This window comes from Melanerpes formicivorus, unplaced genomic scaffold (assembly GCF_026170545.1).
Source record: "Melanerpes formicivorus ecotype bairdi unplaced genomic scaffold, bMelFor1.0.p_v2 SCAF_6, whole genome shotgun sequence".
Lineage (NCBI taxonomy): Eukaryota > Metazoa > Chordata > Aves > Piciformes > Picidae > Melanerpes > Melanerpes formicivorus.
Genome location: NW_027142358.1, coordinates 35268948 through 35286905, shown reverse-complemented (window position 1 = coordinate 35286905; position 17958 = coordinate 35268948). Strand labels below are relative to the sequence as shown.

General features: G+C 50.2%; 1 protein-coding gene across 1 annotated transcript in view; it reads left to right on the top strand.

Annotated features, from left to right (window-relative positions):
- Window positions 1-13476, top strand: part of CPXM2 (carboxypeptidase X, M14 family member 2) — a 77367-nt gene extending 63891 nt beyond the window's left edge. Inside the window, 6 exon segments of the mRNA XM_068140468.1 lie at window positions 984-1163; window positions 2555-2852; window positions 6216-6286; window positions 6288-6356; window positions 6854-6953; window positions 13049-13476. Coding sequence (XP_067996569.1) covers window positions 984-1163; window positions 2555-2852; window positions 6216-6286; window positions 6288-6356; window positions 6854-6953; window positions 13049-13302 — 972 coding nt within the window. The 3' untranslated portion in view covers window positions 13303-13476.
- Window positions 13477-17958: the final 4482 nt, after the last annotated feature.

Below are 17958 nucleotides of genomic sequence, written 5' to 3'. Positions count from 1 at the left end.
TTTTATTATCTTTGACTGAGGTGGCCAGCTTCAGTTCCAGCTGGGCCTTAGCCTCCCTAATTTTATTCCTACATAATCTAACAGCTTCCTTGAACATACCTCGAGAAGCCTTCCCCTCCTTCCAAAGGTGATACAGCCTCCTCTTCCCCCTTAAATCCTCCAGGAGCTGCTTGCTCATCCAGGCCGGTCGCCTTCCCCGCCGGCTTGCCTTCCGGCACATGGGAACCGCCAATTCCTGTGCCTTCAAGAGCTCCTGTTTGAAGTAGGTCCAACCCTCCTGAACCCCTTGGTTCATGAGGGCTGGTACCCAGGGGACTCAGCAGCCTCTGAAACATCCTACCCAGAAGAAAAGCTGAAAGGAAGAGTATCCCACCTGACACTGGCTAGCAGGGAGCTGTGTGTGGAAAGGGAGCTTGCAAAGGCTGCCAGAACAAACCCTGCTGAGGTGCACAGGTCAGTGGGAGCACCACTATGGAGAATCCCTGAAGTCTGTTTCTCCTGGGAAACCAAGCTAAGCATGTGAAAATTCATGTTCCTGCACACAAAGCTGCAAGGGCAGTGCAGGGTGCTGGACATTGGAACAATGCAGACAGACAGCAGGAGGAAAAACTGTAGGAGCTGGTCAAATGCACTGGAAAATCTTCCAGGGCAGTCTGTAGAAGACTGGGACACAGAAGTCACAGTCACAGCCTTGGGAGGGAATGTGAGACCCAGGGGAGTGCCAGTCTTGAATAGAAACCTTGAAAACAAACCAGAACCTCTGGGCTAACCTCAGGGAGTTTTCCTTGGGTTTTGCTTCACCTCATTCAAGGTTTCACACACATTATTAACAATAAAAAGCTAATTATCCCTTTCAGCTAAAGAAATCACGCATCCTGTCGCTCCTCTGTGTGGAATTGCTTTTGACACATCCTCAAACACTCTGCTGAGGGCTCCTAGGTGCTGTTCTGAATTACCTGGCTGGTTTGTTTTGTTATTTTCAGGGTTCAGAACTGGGGGGCTGGTCTTTAGGACGATGGACTCAGGATGGGATCGATATCAACAATAATTTCCCTGATTTAAACTCTTTGCTGTGGGAGTCAGAAGACCAGAAGAAGAGTAAAAGAAAAGTTCCAAACCATCACATCCCAATCCCAGACTGGTACCTGTCTGAAAATGCCACTGTGAGTAAGAGCAGAGAGAGGGGAGCACAAAGGCTGGGGCTTGCTTAAAGAGGGAAAGGTGTGGGTAAAGCTGCAGGGCTGACCTGAGCTACTCACTTTGGTCAATGGAAATAAAAATGGACCTCAGAAGTGTCATTCAGCCCCACAGCTCAGAGGCAGCCCCTAGGAAGGAAACTGTTTCATGCAGCACCCGCTTTTCCCTGGGCTGTGGAAAGAACCTGGAGGACTTGATGCCAAACTATTAGGCAGCAGCAGGTAGAACGATTTGGGTTCAAAGGCACTGTTGAAGGGCATCTGGCATCTAACCTTAACCCTCTCCCCAGAGCAGGGGGGGCAGAATCACCTCCCTCGACCCACTGGCCATTTGATGCAGCCCCCAGGGTAAGGTGGATCTTCTGTGCTGTTCTTGTCTCACACTCATCCACCAGCAGCCCCAAGTCCTTCTCCTCAGGGCTGTTCTCAATCCACTCGTGGCTCAGCCTGTAGTTGTGATTGGGATTGCCCTCACCCAGGTTCCCTTCTCCCCTCCCTGGAAGTGTTCAAGGCTGGGTTGGACAGGGTCTGGAGAACCTGGGCTGGTGGGAGGTGTCCCTGCCCATGGCAGGGGGGCTGAACTGAATGGTTCTAAAGGTCCCTTCCACCTGGAGCCATTGTGTCTCTGTGCTGCCCCTGCTCCATGATTTGCTGTCATGAGGGGTTTGTTCCTGTTGATGGGGCCTTGGTGGCTCCCCACACAAGGCTGTCAGTCACCGAAGCCTGCTCCCCGGCTGCAGCTCCTGCCAGCTGCCCACTCCCCAGCCGGCAGCGGGGCTGCAGAGGAGCATGGGCGCGCAGAGGCTGCGCCAAAGCCGCTGCTCTCCTTGCTCCCCGGCTGCAGCTCCTGCCGGCTGCCCACTCCCCAGCCGGCAGCGGGGCTGCAGAGCAGGATGGGCGCGCAGAGGCTGCGCCAAAGCCGCTGCTCTCCTTGCTCCCCGGCTGCAGCTCCTGCCGGCTGCCCACTCCCCAGCCGGCAGCGGGGCTGCAGAGCAGGATGGGCGCGCAGAGGCTGCGCCAAAGCCGCTGCTCTCCTTGCTGCCCGGCTGCAGCTCCTGCCAGCTGCCCACTCCCCAGCCGGCAGCGGGGCTGCAGAGGAGCATGGGCGCGCAGAAGCTGCGCCAAAGCTGCTGCTCTCCTTGCTCCCCGGCTGCAGCTCCTGCCAGCTGCCCACTCCCCAGCCGGCAGCGGGGCTGCAGAGGAGCATGGGCGCGCAGAAGCTGCGCCAAAGCTGCTGCTCTCCTTGCTCCCTGGCTGTGGCTCCTGCCGGCTGCCCACTCCCCAGCCGGCAGCGGGGCTGCAGAGCAGGATGGGTGCGCAGAGGCTGCGCCAAAGCCGCTGCTCTCCTTGCTCCCCAGGTGGCGGTGGAGACCAGGGCCATCATAGCCTGGATGGAGAAGATCCCCTTCGTGCTGGGGGGCAACCTGCAGGGAGGGGAGCTGGTGGTGGCCTACCCCTACGACATGGCGCGGTCGGCCTGGAAGACGCAGGACTACACGGCCACCCCCGACGACCACGTCTTCCGCTGGCTGGCCTACTCCTACGCCTCCACGCACCGCCTGATGGCCGACGCCCGCCGCAGGGCCTGCCACACCCAGGACTTCCAGAAGGAGGACGGCACCGTCAACGGCGCCTCCTGGCACACCGTGGCTGGAAGTAAGGGGGCGCGGAGCCGCGGGGGGAGGATCTCGGTGGCACGGGACCTCGGCGCTGGGGGTTGGAAGGGACCTCCAGAGAGCATGCAGTCCAACTGCCCTGCAGAGCAGCTGCCCATCGCTCCTGAACAAGCGCTCCACACAGCTCTCCCTCCTGAGAACCAGAGCTGTGCTAGCCCATCATCCAGTCTGCTTCCTCCAGACACCATCCTCTACACCAGGCTGCTCAAAGACCCAACCAGCCTGCCCCCAAACGCTTCCAGGGAGGGGGCATCCACAGCTGCTCCAGGCAAACCTGTCCCAGTGGCTCGCCACTCTCCAGCAAGCCTTGCTGGCTATGGTAGTAGCATCACTGCCTGGTGTACACTGCAGGGGCAATGGTGGTGAAACCTGATCCCATGAGGAGTATTCCCCCAGCTGAAAGTCTGTTCACTGCCTCTCATCAGGTATGAGAGAACTGAGGCAGACTGCATTGTTAGCAAGCAGTCACCATTTCATTTACTCCTGGTTCCCAAAAGTGCTCATCTAGTTTTATGGATTCTGTATGTCCAAGGAGAAAACCAACCCAGTCCAGGCTCACTAGGAGGGGGAGGCCTTTGCCATCTCACAGGGTGCCAGCAGAGAATTGCCTCTGAACACCAAAGGGTAGCTGGTGTCAGAGCCAGGGCAGTAACAGCAGGGAGAGATTCCAGTGACCCTTGGATAAGAAAATGATAATTTTAGCCTCCAGCTTGGTCAGCTGAGACACAGAGCAGCCCCCACTCACATCCACTTCAAGCTGTATAAACATGCCACCAAAAGCTGGTGCATGCCACTGTCCTCTTTGTAAAAGCCCTGGTCAGCCTTACACTTCAGCTGTGCATGGGCTCCACAGCTATTTCTGCTGCCAAAATCAACTACAGCCTGCAGCATTCACTCTGTGCCTAAGCCTGACCCCTGTGAAGGAGCACAGGGGGAAGCTGTGTGCTGTGGTGCAGCCAAAGCATCGGTTTGCAGGGGAGCCCAGTGAGAAGCACTCATTTAACAGGGGTACAGACTGGGAACCAGGTTCATTCTGCACAGCTCTGCTCAAAATCTTCTGCTTGTGTGAGTACCTTGGCTGGTTAACATGCTCTGTGGAACTGAGGTGAGCAGTGCCTCTGCCATCACCTCACTGCCAGCAGAGCAGGGCAGCAGCTGGGGGGAATGTGTCTGTGCAGACCCTGTTTCACTGGAGCTTGTGTGCAACCTGCAGGCAGCTTCACTGCAGGGCTGTGTCTGACTTTGGTGCACAGCCTAAAGGCTTTCCCCTTGGCCCAGGTAGTGGCAATGCTCAGCAGCCTTTAAAGAGTTGACTCAGGTACTTTTTCAGGAGGGAAGTAGTGCTGGGGGAAGGACTGAGGGCAATGCCTGACCACACAGCTCCATCTATCTCTGCAAATACTAAAATGAACCTCTAAATGGTAGCTTGGCTGCTTAATTATCCAATTGATGAGCTTAATTTTCCTAAGTGCTATTAGAAAGATGATTATGAATCGATCCAGAGAAGAGGACATTGGCTGTGCTGCCAACAGCTGTCACCCTAATGGATGAAGTGCAGTAGGGCTGCTGAGCAGTCTCTTGATTTCTTACTCACAGCTGCACACTGGATTTGGTTCATCTGATTTGTTTCATGGCTTTGTCCTGTTTCTCATCATGCTTTGCATCCTGATTTCTCACATTATAGCAAGATTTCCAAGATGGTCTTTGGGGAAAGTGCTGGAATGCTGCTTCCATTTTCAATTCCTTACACCTTGGACTCCAGACTAAACCTCAAAGGATGTTTCCTTTTGAGCTGGGCCTCCCACCTGCAAGATGGCTTCGGAGCCTCTGTGCTTAGCCGAAGGGAAGAGAGTGCTGTGTGCTGCAGATGGGTGTATTAGACAGAGCTGCTTCCATTGCAGCTGGCACCTGCATTGTCAAGCCTGGTCCAAATGCCATTCCAGATCCAAAGACAGATGTCTCCTATATTTTTGTCCTCTGGAATTCCATGGCTACACAGATGCAGTTTTATAGCTTACTCCCCTTTCTCTGTGCCTTTACTTCTCAGGTGAACACAGAACACTTTCTTCTCCTAAACCCCTGTGTGTTTAATGTGTGACCTGAGGGTGACTCAGAATATGTTGGTGGCAGAGAGCTGCCCCACCTGTCCTTTGATGTGGGTGGCATCTCCTTGCTGCATCACAGTTTGAAGCTGCCCATCATCTCTCTCCTGATCCCCCTACTCCTTGGCCTTGTATACTGTTCATGGGGAAATTCACAAGGCATTCCTCTAATCCTTGTCCATACCAGAGAGTCCCTGGGAAGTGTCTGTACCACAGCTACCAAACAGCTCCACATGCCTTTGGAACCCAGCCCCAGTGTTCCCTGCACATGCCTTGGACTGCAGTGAGTGCAAGCTCTTCAGCAGTGTTGTACACAGTGTCACTGCACTGGGTGACCTCCACAGCGGCAAAGATTAATTTCATTTTGTTTCCAGTGATTTCAAGGCCTGATTTGCATCTTCAGTCACTGCACAGAATTGCTCTTGGCAACGTGAAGTAATTTTCTTAAACACACATATTAACACTGAGCAGTTTAGAACAGAGAAGAGAAGAGAAGAGAAGAGAAGAGAACAGAAGAGAAGAGAAGAGAAGAGAAGAGAAGAGAAGAGAAGAGAAGAGAAGAGAAGAGAAGAGAAGAGAAGAGAAGAGAAGAGAAGAGAAGAGAAGAGAAGAGAAGAGAAAAAGAAAAGAAAAGAAAAGAAAAGAAAAGAAAAGAAAAGAAAAGAAAAGAAAAGAAAAGAAAAGAAAAGAAAAGAAAAGAAAAGAAAAGAAAAGAAAAGAAAAGAGAAAAGAAAAGAAAAGAAAAGAAAAGAAAAGAAAAGAAAAGAAAAGAAAAGAAAAGAAAAGAAAAGAAAAGAAAAGAAAAGAAAAGAAAAGAAAAGAAAAGAAAAGAAAAGAAAAGAAAAAGAAAAGAAAAGAAAAGAAAAGAAAAGAAAAGAAAAGAAAAGAAAAGAAAAGAAAAGAAAAGAAAAGAAAAGAAAAGAAAAGAAAAGAAAAGAAAAGAAAAGAAAAGAAAAGAAAAGAAAAGAAAAGAAAAGAAAAGAAAAGAAAAGAAAAGAAAAGAAAAGAAAAGAAAAGAAAAGACAAGACAGGTTGGCAGAGCCCTTTGAGACCATCGAGTCCAACCTATTATCCATCCAACACTATCTGATCACAACAGGTTAATCAGGATGTGACAGAGAACAACTGGTCTGAGCCCAGCTTGTTGTTCAGTGCCCTGTATTGCTCTGCATCAAATGCTAGATCTCCTCCAGGAATATAAGCAGCTATCAAATCATTGCCCTTGTCCCCTTTATTGACAGGCATAAATGACTTCAGCTACCTGCACACAAACTGCTTTGAGCTCTCCATCTACGTGGGCTGTGACAAGTACCCCCCACGAGAGTGAGCTGCCCGAGGAGTGGGAGAACAACCGCGAGTCCCTCATCGTCTTCATGGAGCAGGTACCGGACACAGGAGGCGCTTCTGAAGCCTTTGACCACTCCTTTCAGATTGAAAGGCACTGTAAAGCTTCGGAGTCTTTCCTTGGGTGATGAATTGCATGATTATCAGTATTTGTGGTAGGGACTTTACCTACAGGCAGTAGTGGCACACCACTTCAGACAGGTTTGCTTGACTTAGCAGAACGAAACAATGAGGCTTGCTAAAATTTGACATGAGTGCCCAGCTTGCTGGCAAACATTGCCAGAAGAGAAGCACCTATGGCTGGTGCTTTATCTGCTGCCTTTATCTATCTCTTGGATTCGATGCCTCAGGAATTTGTAAGCTGATTCATAGGCAGCTGATGCCTGGGAGGCTGACACTGGGTTAATAATGATGCTTTGCAGTTGCATGAATGATGAAGTGGGAAGATAATAAAGTGTAATCCAGCTAATGATTTGTTGAGTCTTCCTAACGACAGCGCTGCTGATTGCTGGGCTGTTTGTTTATCCTCTCCCAGGTCCATCGGGGCATCAAAGGCATAGTGAGGGATGTGCACGGGAAGGGGATCCCCAGCGCTGTCATTTCGGTGGAAGGCGTTAACCACGACATTCGCACAGGTGAGAAACACCAACGCCACCCCCCGGAGCAGCAGGGCACATGAGCAGGTCTGGGGCTTGAAAGCAAGGGACAGGAACTCACTGCAACTTGGAACTCACGTCTGAGAGAAGCCAGCAGGTGGTGCATAGCCCAAGGGCAGTGCTGCAGAAGGAGGCACATGAAGAAGGAGTCCACTGCTTTCCATTGTGCAGCTGTGTAGGCAAGAGTCATGGGATGGTTTGGCTTGGAAGGAACCTTTAAAAGTCATCTACTCCAATCCCCCTTGCAGGCAGCAGGGACATCTTCAAGTAGAGCAGCTTGCTCAGAGCCCTGTGCAGCCTGACCTGGAGCATTTCTAAATCTCCCTTTATCTATCTTAAAGTCCAGTTCCAGCAGGCCCTGATGAAAAGATTGTCTCCATCTTTCCCACAGGCCCCTCTCTTCCTCTGCCCACCTCTTTAAATTGGGAGCAAACAGCCTTTTGGCTGCTCAAAATCAGTAGCCTGAGTAAAGCTGTGTCAGAACTCTTACTGCTCCTTTTCTCATGGAGAGGTAGTGCAGCTCTCACCCAAAAGCATTCCAGCCCTGGCAAACAAGGGTGTCAGTGAGGCCTTGATGGGCAGAGAGCGTTTCTCTGGCTGCTCACAGTTACAGCTTTGTGAGCCTGTTGGAAATGTGGTTTGGACCTGTGTCCAGAGGAGAAACAGCTGCTGCAGGGCAAAGGGAGTTTCACAGCCTGAAGAGCCAAAGCACCAGAGCTTCCCAGGAGATCATTTCATGGGGCTCAGAAGAGCCACTGCCCTGCACAGGTGACTGCCAGCCCAGGGATTTGCTTCCCAATGTGTGTTGCTAAAACCACTGACAAATGGCTGTTTGCTGTCATGGGCTGGATCTAGAGCCAGGCACAGGCATGTGGCAGGATGCTCCCAGAGTCAACTCTGAGCCTGGTTAATGGCCTGGAAAGTAGTTATGGCACTAAATAAAGAACTGCTTTAGATAAACACTGGTCAGTTACAAGATTAATAGTAATAGCTGGAAATTGATGTTGCCAGGTAGCAGTGGGGTAGTGTCCAGGGGCTGCTGTGTTTGTGAGGGCACTGTACCGTGATTTAAGACAGAGTCACCTTGGATGGAGAAACAACAGAGGGACAGAGCAAGGAGAGGAGCCTGTGGAAAGAAAGAGCAAAACAAGGTGTCAGCAGGAGCCTGCAGTGATTGATTGCACTCAAAGTGCTGCTGGCTGCAGGTTAAGGAGGTTTCTCTTGTGTGGCTATGGCGGAGTGGTGAATCATCAGACAACTCATATTGTTGTACCCTCTGGGTTTGGTTAAGCATTACAAACAGAAACACTGATGGTATGGTTTGTTGGGTTTTATATCCTAACTGGTATTCCAGGACTTTCTTTTGCTGTCACTTTGATGTGCTCTGCCACTGAGCTACACAATGGCAGCTGCTGACTGATGTTAGGCTATGAACTATCACAGAGCTTTGGATAAGAGATATCCAGGTCTTCAATGTTTGCCAGCGTAGATTATCCAAGCCAATAACCAATCTTGAACTAACTTGGCTTGTGATTAATTTTGTTTTGGTGCTACTGTGTCTCTGCTGCAAAAGAGAACACTGAGTGACAGATATTTAATTAGCCAATAATGATTCTGCCTTAAACACTTCAAAATGCAACCCCAGGGAAATGATAGAGGGAATTAAAATCCTCAGTTGCCTTTCCCTTGTCTTGGAAGCCTTGGCAGTCTTGAAAGCCTGCCACAAACTGTGGGTTGTATGACTCTCTTAACAGAACTGATCTATTGCTCTGGTTGGGGCTGAGTAAATACAATAGGTGATTCATCTCCAGCTCTCAGATTGCCACCTGAAACAGCAAATAGGAGTTTACAAACAGCAAACCTGTACACCGAAAGGAGTCCTGGTGGCACGTGCAATAAGTGTGCCAGATCCCAGAGCCCACCTTGCAAGCCTGGGAGAATGTTGCAGCTCTTTATGTCTAGACTTAGAGCTGAGCTTCTGCAGCTCAGGGCCATCTGCACTTGGTGGTGAACACCAAAAGTATTTATCTCAGTCCTTTGGATTTTTCATTTGTAATGAGAGGTTTTGGCTGCCACTCTGTTTGGGAATCACTTTGTAGGTGGGAGTATGAAAGCCCTCTCTTGTTCTATATTGTACAGATAACAATGTATGTCTCATCAAGCCTTTGAAATAGAGGATGTGTGCTGGAGCCAAAAAGCTGAAATGACAACTATAGCACCGGAGGAAGGAGGCAAATTGTCAGCAGCCTTCTTTCATTTACACCTTTTAAAGTGAAAAATGGATCCAGTTAAACCTCTCAGTTGCTTGATAGAAAAATAGGCCAAACAGGAGAAGAATAATGGCCACTGTTCATGCAAGCCTTGTATCAAGTCAGCTAAGCTGGAAGGTCTCCAGTTAGGATGGTTGGCTACCCTGTAGAGACAGACAGAAATCATATGTAAAGGCCCTCTGAGAACATTTGCTGCAGAAAATTTGTGTGGTTTTTCCCTGTGGACCAAAACCAACCAACCAACCAAAAACCCCAAACAAAACCCCACCAGAAACCCCAACCCAACCAACCAACCAAAACACCCCAAACAAAACCCCACCAGAAACCCCAACCAAACAAACAAAACACCCCAACAAAACCCCACCAGAAAACCCAACCCAACCAACCAAAAACACCCCAACAAAACCCCACCAGAAAACCCAACCCAACCAACCAAAAACACCCCAACAAAACCCCACCAGAAAACCAAAACCAACCAAACAAAAGGCATGGGAAGTATTTTGCTGCTCTTTCCCCTCACTTTCTCCCGGCCATGCAATATATCTGCTGTGCAGAGAAGGCTGCTGACACTAAGCTAACGATATTAATGGGCTAATTGAAGGCATTGATCATGAGAGTAAGTGCTGTGTGGAAAATGATTCCATTTTCTGTGGATGCAGATGTAACTATTGATTAAGTCTGAGTGATTCCATGTGGCTATGGGGAGATGAGGACTGTGCTCTATGAGATAACCTTTGGAGAAGAGTTCATTGATTGGATGACCAAACGTCACCCAGACACCTCCTACCCTGGTGGTGCAGAGGCAGTTTTGTGGATTCCTTCCTGCAGCTGCCCCTTTGGGGAGTCTCACAGCAAATACTGATGCAGGAACGCACGTTTTCCCTCTAGGAAACAATTCTGTGTCACAGCCAGGCTCCAGCCAGGTTCATGTTTCTGTGTGATGCTTTGCATACATCAGTTTCACACAATGGTCAGAGGGAATTTCATACTGTGGTAGGTTTCATCTGGGTTCTGTACACATTCTGCAGCCAAAGCCAGGCAGTTTGAAGCAGCAATATTTAACAACATCAGCCCAAGCTAAGCATAATTAGTCTGTTACAACTGCAGCCTCCTTGCTGGCTGCCTGTTCTTCAGAGCAAATGTAAGTGACAGCAAGCAGCACTGCGGCTGCCTTTCCTGGGAAGTCTTTTGTAACAAAGCATTAAGACAGATCTTTATAATGAATTGAACTGAGCAAAATCAGGCCCACTGGAGTGCAAACACGACATGTGCTTGCACCAAGGTCTGTGCTAGCATGCTGCACCAGTGCTGCTCTTAGCTGGGCTGTTTACGGGGCTGTCTGACACGTCGGCTTCACGGCGCTGCTGTCAGTCCATGCGTGATTATTGCCTCCAAGCAGACGTGGCAATCCTTATCCAGACCTAACAGGTGCAGACAGATGTAGTTTGCCTCCAGCCTGCTCCTGCTGGAGCCTGTGATTTCATTCTTCTAGCAAACCTGTTATTTCCTAAATCCATCTGTATTTTTCATTATGCTTCTCTCGCCATCTGCTCTGAAATTATTCCTGCATTTAATCTGATCTTTCAAAACCAAACCCCTTTCAGTCTGGGATTAAACTCTGGGCCATGACAGCTGACAGAAGTTCTAATGTCTGCTCAGTAGTAAATGGGAAGGAGGTAAAGTGCATCCTGCTAGCAGCCTGAGCTCCAGCTTTCTAATTGTTTCCTTGTGGTCTGTGAGTGTGAAAATATTTCTTTCCTGGCCCTGTGTGGGGTTGTGATGAGCTGCCTATAAATGTGCTGGGATAATGTGGGTCAGTTTTGAACTCCAGGGGCTCTCAGCAAGGATGTGTTCACAGCCATGCACAGGGTGATCTGTGGCCTTTTGCCAGCCCTGTAGCCTCACCAGAGCAGCTCCAGCTACAAAAGGAGCCCTTAGGGATAGACTCAAGAAACCTGGGAAGGTTTTATGTTTTGTCTTTTGGTTGAGGTGCCACAGACCCAGCAGAAGGGAGAACTGAATAGAGAGCTTCTCACAGACCCCTTCCTAAAAATGTCTGTACCCTGACAAATAGAAGTCTGGTCGATGGCCATGAGCCCAGCAGGGGTAAGGGGGCTGAAAGAAGAGCTGGAGCAAGCTGATGTGCTGAACTGCCCTGATGTTGCACACAAGAACTAACACCCTACACATGATGTCACACCTGCATTCAGGGAGTGCAGGGCACAGCTGGCAATGGCTCTCTCTAAGGCTTGCTGCTTGCAAAGATGATTTTTGTTTTGCCAGCCCTTAAATCAAGCCCCTATTGCTTTAAGCAGAGGCTGGCTCAGCCCAAACACAACATTTGTGTGCAAATCAGCTTTAGTTTGTGCAGCACACTGTGCTGCAAGCAACCCAGGGCTAGTGATAGTAATGCTGTCAGTGCTCATCAGTGTTAAGAGAGCTCAACCCAGCCCCTTCCCAGAGATGCTGCACTTCTATTTATAGAGAGCTGCAGGCCTGAATATGCCTTTGCATTCCACTCTGGGTTTGCCCAGGACAGTGCAAAACTAATGGTAGGTCTGAGTGCTTCACCTTTCCCAGCCCACAGCTAAGCATACTTGCTAGATACCTTTACCCTGTGGAAGAAGCCTAAGAGCAGCCTCATGTAGGCTTGGGGAACCTGAGATATTTGTGGAGGAAAACAAGAAGAAAATGGAAAGTCTTGATTAAAAAAAGACTGCTGGGGACTGTCCAAACACATCCTGCCTCGTGCATGGGTATTTTAGCTGGTTACAGGAGCTCTGTTGGTGGGTCTTGGAGGTAAGCAAGTGGTTAAGCACCCTGATGAACTGATCCTTGTAGGAAAATCAGCGTGATAAAAGCCAGTGTAAGGCACTGTAGAAGGAGAGACTCTCTAAGAGACTTGACATCCTGTCTCACACTCTGCATCCTAAACAGCACCAAAACACATGTGCCCAGGTGATCTGGCCAGGGTCATGAGTGTGGCATGGGTACCCCACTGGCACTCCTCTTGATCCATTAGTTAGAATTAGTTCGGAGAAGGTCCTTGATACCCCTTAGGAATCACCAACCTTTACAGAGCAGCCCTTTGCCTCAGGGCCTTCCTGACTTCAGATGACAGAAGTCTCACAGAATCACAGAGTCGTTTTGGTGGGAAGAGACCTTTAAGGTCACCCAGTCCAACTGTCAGCCCAGCACTGCCTGCTCACCACTAAGCCATGTGCCTCAGCCCCACAGCTGCGCAGCTTCTGAATGCCTCCAGGGACACTGACTCCACCACTGCCCTGGGCAGCCTGTTCCAGGGCTTGACAACCCTTTGGGGGAAGATAGTTGTGCTAATACAAAATGTGAACCTTGCTTGGTGCAGCTTGAGGCTGTTTCCTCTTGTCCTATTTCTTGTTACTTAGGAGGAGAGACCAACCTCCACCTCACCCCTACCTCCTCTCACAGTTGGAGAGAGCAATGAGGTCTCCCCTCAGCCTCTTTTTCTCCAGGCTGAACACCCCCAGGTCTCTCAGCCACTCCTCATAAGAGCTGTGCTCCAGACCTTTCACCAGGCTGAAGGCAGTGTGAAGCTCATTGTCCTTTTGTCATTTGAAAAGAGGTTTGAGGCGAGTTTTGCCGTGGGGTAGGCAGGACCAGGAGGGCTGCATGTGATGGGGAGCGGCCTCCTTGGCACCCTCTTGATGAGAGGATGCAGGGATGCTGCCTGTGGTGTCATCGCCTCTGTGCAGGCACTTCTGTACTGCCATGGACACCCTCCTGAAGGAGAAAGGCTCCTGAAAGCCCTCTCTTTTCCCCCAGGAGCCGACGGGGATTACTGGCGCCTGCTCAACCCGGGCGAATACGTGGTGGGTGTGAAGGCTGAGGGCTACGCCGTGGCCACCAAGACCTGCGAGGTTGGCTATGACATGGGAGCTACCCAGTGCGACTTCACCATCTCCAAGACCAACCTGGCGAGGATCAAGGAGATCATGAGGAAGTTTGGGAAGCAGCCTCTCAGCCTGTCGGTGCGGCGGCTCCGGCAGAGGGCTCGGCAGTGGCGGCAGCGGCGATAGACCCCGGCCCCCAGCGCTGCCCCTGCCAGCCCTGCCCCTGCCAGCCCTGACCCCGCCAGCCCGGCGCTGCCAGCCCTGCCCCCGCCAGCCCGGCTCTAGTCGTAGTCAGAGTTCCGTAGCACAGCTCTTCATGCATATTGCTCTGCGCCAGCCCTTGCTCGTAGTGCAGCTGGCGGGGGGGGGGGGGTGTGGGGGTGCTGGGGGAGGGGTTCGGGTTGGTGGAAGATCACAGAATCAGAATCGCAGAATCACCAAGGTTGACCAGAAACAAAGTTCGAGTTGAGCCAAAAGAAGCCCTGGGTCGGGAGGAGAATCAGGGGGGATGTGGGAAAGTGTTTGCCATCAGCCTGGGGGAACGGAGGTTTTTGCTTGTGGGGTTATTGAATCCTTTGTAAATCCGATTGCTTTTAAAGAGGGGGGGTAGGAGGTGGGGGGGAAGGAAAAAGAAGAGCTCCCTATAAAGAAAAGGGGTTTGGAATGAAAACCTGAAACTCATTTCCACCACACAGAGCTGGTGTGTTCTTGCAATTCAAAACAGGCTCTGGCAGACTGCATGTTATTCCCATGTGGGAGGAAAGCTGAGAGGGGACAGCTTCTGCTGAACAGCATAAAAAGTGGTGTCAAAATGTCACCCCTGCTTGTCATGCTGCAAGCCCTTTCACCAAGCACCACCAAACCTGGGGGCACCCCTGGAGCGAGTGGCTCACCTCTGCTTTCCTTCTCATCTTGGTCATAGTCACAGGGGTCTTGTGCTTCCAGGCTTTGAGCCCAGGAGTGCTTTCTGCTCTGGGTTTTTAGGGCTGCATTTTCACTCTGTGAACTAAACCTCATTAAAAGGGCATGGGATAAGGACCACTGCAGCACTGTGGCACGGCTCCACGGCCCCAGGCTGGGGGAAGGACGTGAAATAAAGCTGCTGCTGTGGGTACAGCCAGCTGTATCATGTCTGGGAGAGGAGAGGCTTGGTCAGTAATGTGGTCACAGCTCACAAGTCCACTGATGCAATCCTGAGTTTTTGCCTGCCTGGAAGTGTCTTTTGTGCTCATGCACACCCTGTGCCACTCTCTTTTGTGCCGTGCACGGGCTGCTCATCTAGCCACCGCAGCTGCTGCTTTCCTGGCCTCGGGATGCTGTGGAAGTGGGATTTGGGCTTTATTATTGGCCTTTAAGTGACAAAGTTGTGCAGCAGGATAGGACTGAGATATAGAAAAGATGCAGATCAGAGCTAGGGAAGAAGGGAGTAAAGAAACCCTGGACAAAGTATCGGCTGGTGAACATCAGCTATGCTCCAGCAGCTTCAAAGTTATGACCTTAAGGATGCCAAATGAAGGGCCAGCAGCAGGGCTGCAACCAGGCAGAATTCTGTGGCTCTCAACATGCCTGGTGCAGCCTCTGTGGCATACACTTCCCAACACGGTTCTGCTTGAAACATTGGAATTGCTGTTGCAGTTTTTGCCTGTCTGCTATGACTGTTGGAAAAGACTCTCACCAAAGCATCCTTCAAACCTGAGCAGAAATAAAGTGCAAGTAGAACACTGACTGTGAGTACCAGGTGCCATCTGTGCCAGGTCTCTTTCTCTTGTCAGCAAACCTCACCAGCACACAAGAGGTAAAAGACTGCAGAATTGATAACCATGACTCCTTGCATAATCAAATCACATTCTAAAATGTCTTAGCCCATTGCAGCTTGTTCTGCAGTGCCACTAAACAACAGCAATGTGCTTGGCAGCCAGGGCTCCAACCAAACACAAGAGTGCCTACATCATTTTCCACAACGGACAGGGTGGGACCCGGCTCCCTCTCAGCAGCACTTGAGTGATAGAGGTAAACAGTGCAATCATTCCATGGACGTCTGGAGTTATATGGTACTCATTTCACCCTTACAACATCCTTTCTGCCATCTACTGCTGTATAGCAGCTTCTCAGGGAGGGGATTTTGGCTCTGGCATCTGAGAAGGGATTACTGATACCTTTGTGCAGGTAGCAGTGTGAATAGCTCTGGGATATGGAGGAATGGCAGCAGGCAGTTTGTAAGCAGTTGAATGTGGTTTGCTCATTGGCACCTGCAGGTTTTGTTTCCACCAGGATACATCAGGACCATATGTGATGGTTTTGTATTATCAGCTGATGGAGTTTCTTGGAGGGCTCCTCTCTAGGGGCCTACAACAGCTACCCAGTTGTCTTACAGGGGGTAGCTGGCATGCACAGGCAAGTGAGGGGCAGCCAGCCAGGGATAAATCACTCTGAACATCCGCCTGGAAGTGTAAACCCCTCCCTTGGTCTTGGCAGCTCAGTTCTTTCTACCTTGAGACAGTGTTTGAGGCTGCTCTGAGACCTAGCTCCCAAACCTAGAGATCCCTGTGCTTTGTTCTTGGCTGTGAGGTTATCTCAGGGAGAAGATCCTTTTTGTTCATTGACAAGAAGTTGACTGGATGGGAAATTCTTTGATGCTTGGTCACTAAATTAGATGAACTCTGGCAGCTGAAGACCTCTAACACCAGAGGGTCAAGAGAGTGGCTTTGGTGCTCTTCACTGGCTGTGACTGCTGCCTGCACAGACTTGGGCACAGCAGAACTGTGACTAATGCAGGTGACCTTACTCCGTTTTAGCCCAGGCGTTACTAAACCAATGGCCTAAGAGCTGTTGAGTGTATTTGCCTGGGCTGTTCTGTTTGGTTGTCCTGCCCCTTTGCACTGGAAAACACTCCAGGAGTCATAGTGGGAATTTCAGATGTGTGAATATCTCCTGATGAGCTCAAATGCCTGTGCCTGAGCTGAGTGTAATGGTGCTGAGCTGGTGAGTGTCCTGCTTCCTGCTGCAGTTATGCTTTCAGGAGCTAAAATGTTCATTTGCTTTGAGATACTCAGCAGCCCTGCTTAACCCCTGGTCAGATCCAAGCCCCAGACCAATAAATCTAGGCAGCAGCTCTTTCTCTTTGTATCAACCCTTTCCACATCTGTAGAAGAGGGAATTTTTTCTAGGTTCTGTGTTTCTAATCTCTTTTCCTTTCAGTGTGGTAGGCAAACAGGCAGCCCTGCAAGGATGGCAGGAAATAAAGCTTGAGGATGGAGGTGATTCTTTCATATGAGGACTTGGCTAAACTCTGATCATCCCTGATAGGAAAGAAGCAAATACAGTCTGTGCTAAGTAATGAGAAATCCAGCTGCACAATCTCACCCACACAGTAAAGGTTAAACCACTCAGAGGCTAAACCAAGACCTATTCCACTCTCCTTGATAATACCAACCAGCAGTCACCTGCTGCTCTGCAGAGCCCTGCAGTCAGAAGGTGCAGTGGGAGCTGGCTGGCTCCTCCTTGGCTGTCCACACTGTGCTCTCCAGCTGTCCAGTTGTTATCTGTTTCATTATCACTGTTTTACTCACCCCACAGCTCCATCTTTCCCATCCATCTTGGTCACTACAAGTAGCCTTGCTTCTCAGATTCCAGTAGCTGCAAATCAGCCTGGGAATACTGGAGCCAGGAAAACTGTACCCACTGAAACTGCCCCAGGTTGAGCAACCTGGGCTGGTGGGAGGTGTTCCTGCCCATGGCAGGGGGGGTGGAACTGGATGATCTTTAAGGTCCCTTCCAACCCAACCCATGCTGTGATGTTCCAGCGATCCTGTGATCTACTTCCGTTGGTGTAAGAGTAGTGAATCCTGGCAATCTCTAACCTGAATTCAGTCTGCTGGTGCCAGGAGCCTGTCAGGAGTATGTGAGTATCACTTTTAGCAGGAGGTTGAGCTCTGTGTGGGCACAGCAGAGGGATGGAAATGAATGCAAATGAAGTTAGTGACTCTGCTGGTGAAGAACTGCATTTTTTGTTGGATATTTTAAGCCTGTCACATATTTTTGGCTTTGTCACCAACTGCTTCCCCTTCTTTTATATACATAGATAATTTCTCTCAATGTATAACTGTGGGTTTTTTCCTCTAACTTCTGCTCACTATTTTCAGTGAATTTGGGACATCTTCCCAAAGTGTGGATTTCAGCAGTCAGTGACAGTTTCCCAGACAGACTTCCTTGCCTGTTGTGTCAGGCTGTGGTGGGTGGGTGACCTTTGTGAGGAACAGGGGAGCAGAGATGAGTTCACTCGAAGCAGAGCACTTTCACTGCTTAACCTTTAAAGGTGGGCTTGTCATCTATTTGCTGGGGGAAAGGAAATGCCTGAGTTTGGAGGCAAAAGTGGCTTTTTTTGCCATTTCTCTTTGCCATGCAGTCGGGTTGCAGCCATAAGCCTGAGGGAGGAAGTGTAAAAGCACATAGAAGCAGCATAGATGGTGGCAGCATCACCTCCTGCAGCAGCACCACACTGCTGCACCAGCACGGATGGACAAACAGCTCTGTGCCACAGCACCTGCCAGCCACCCAGCTGGAGCCCACAGCAGCTCCATTTCATCCTCACTGAGAGGATTCAGCCTTTCAACTGTCTTTATCCGTCCTTGCAGGAGCAGGTGTGTGCACAGACAGAGGCAGTGATTCCTGCAGCTGGTTTCCTGGCTCGTTTCTGTGGCCCTTTTGCCTGTGCTGCTTTGTGCTATCACAGTTCCAAGCAGTTTGCCCAGACCTGCCCAGTCCTTGATAAACAGTTGGAAGTGCTTTTTGTCTTCAGGTGGTTAACTTACAGAGGGTTTAGGTCTTTCTGGAATTTCCTTA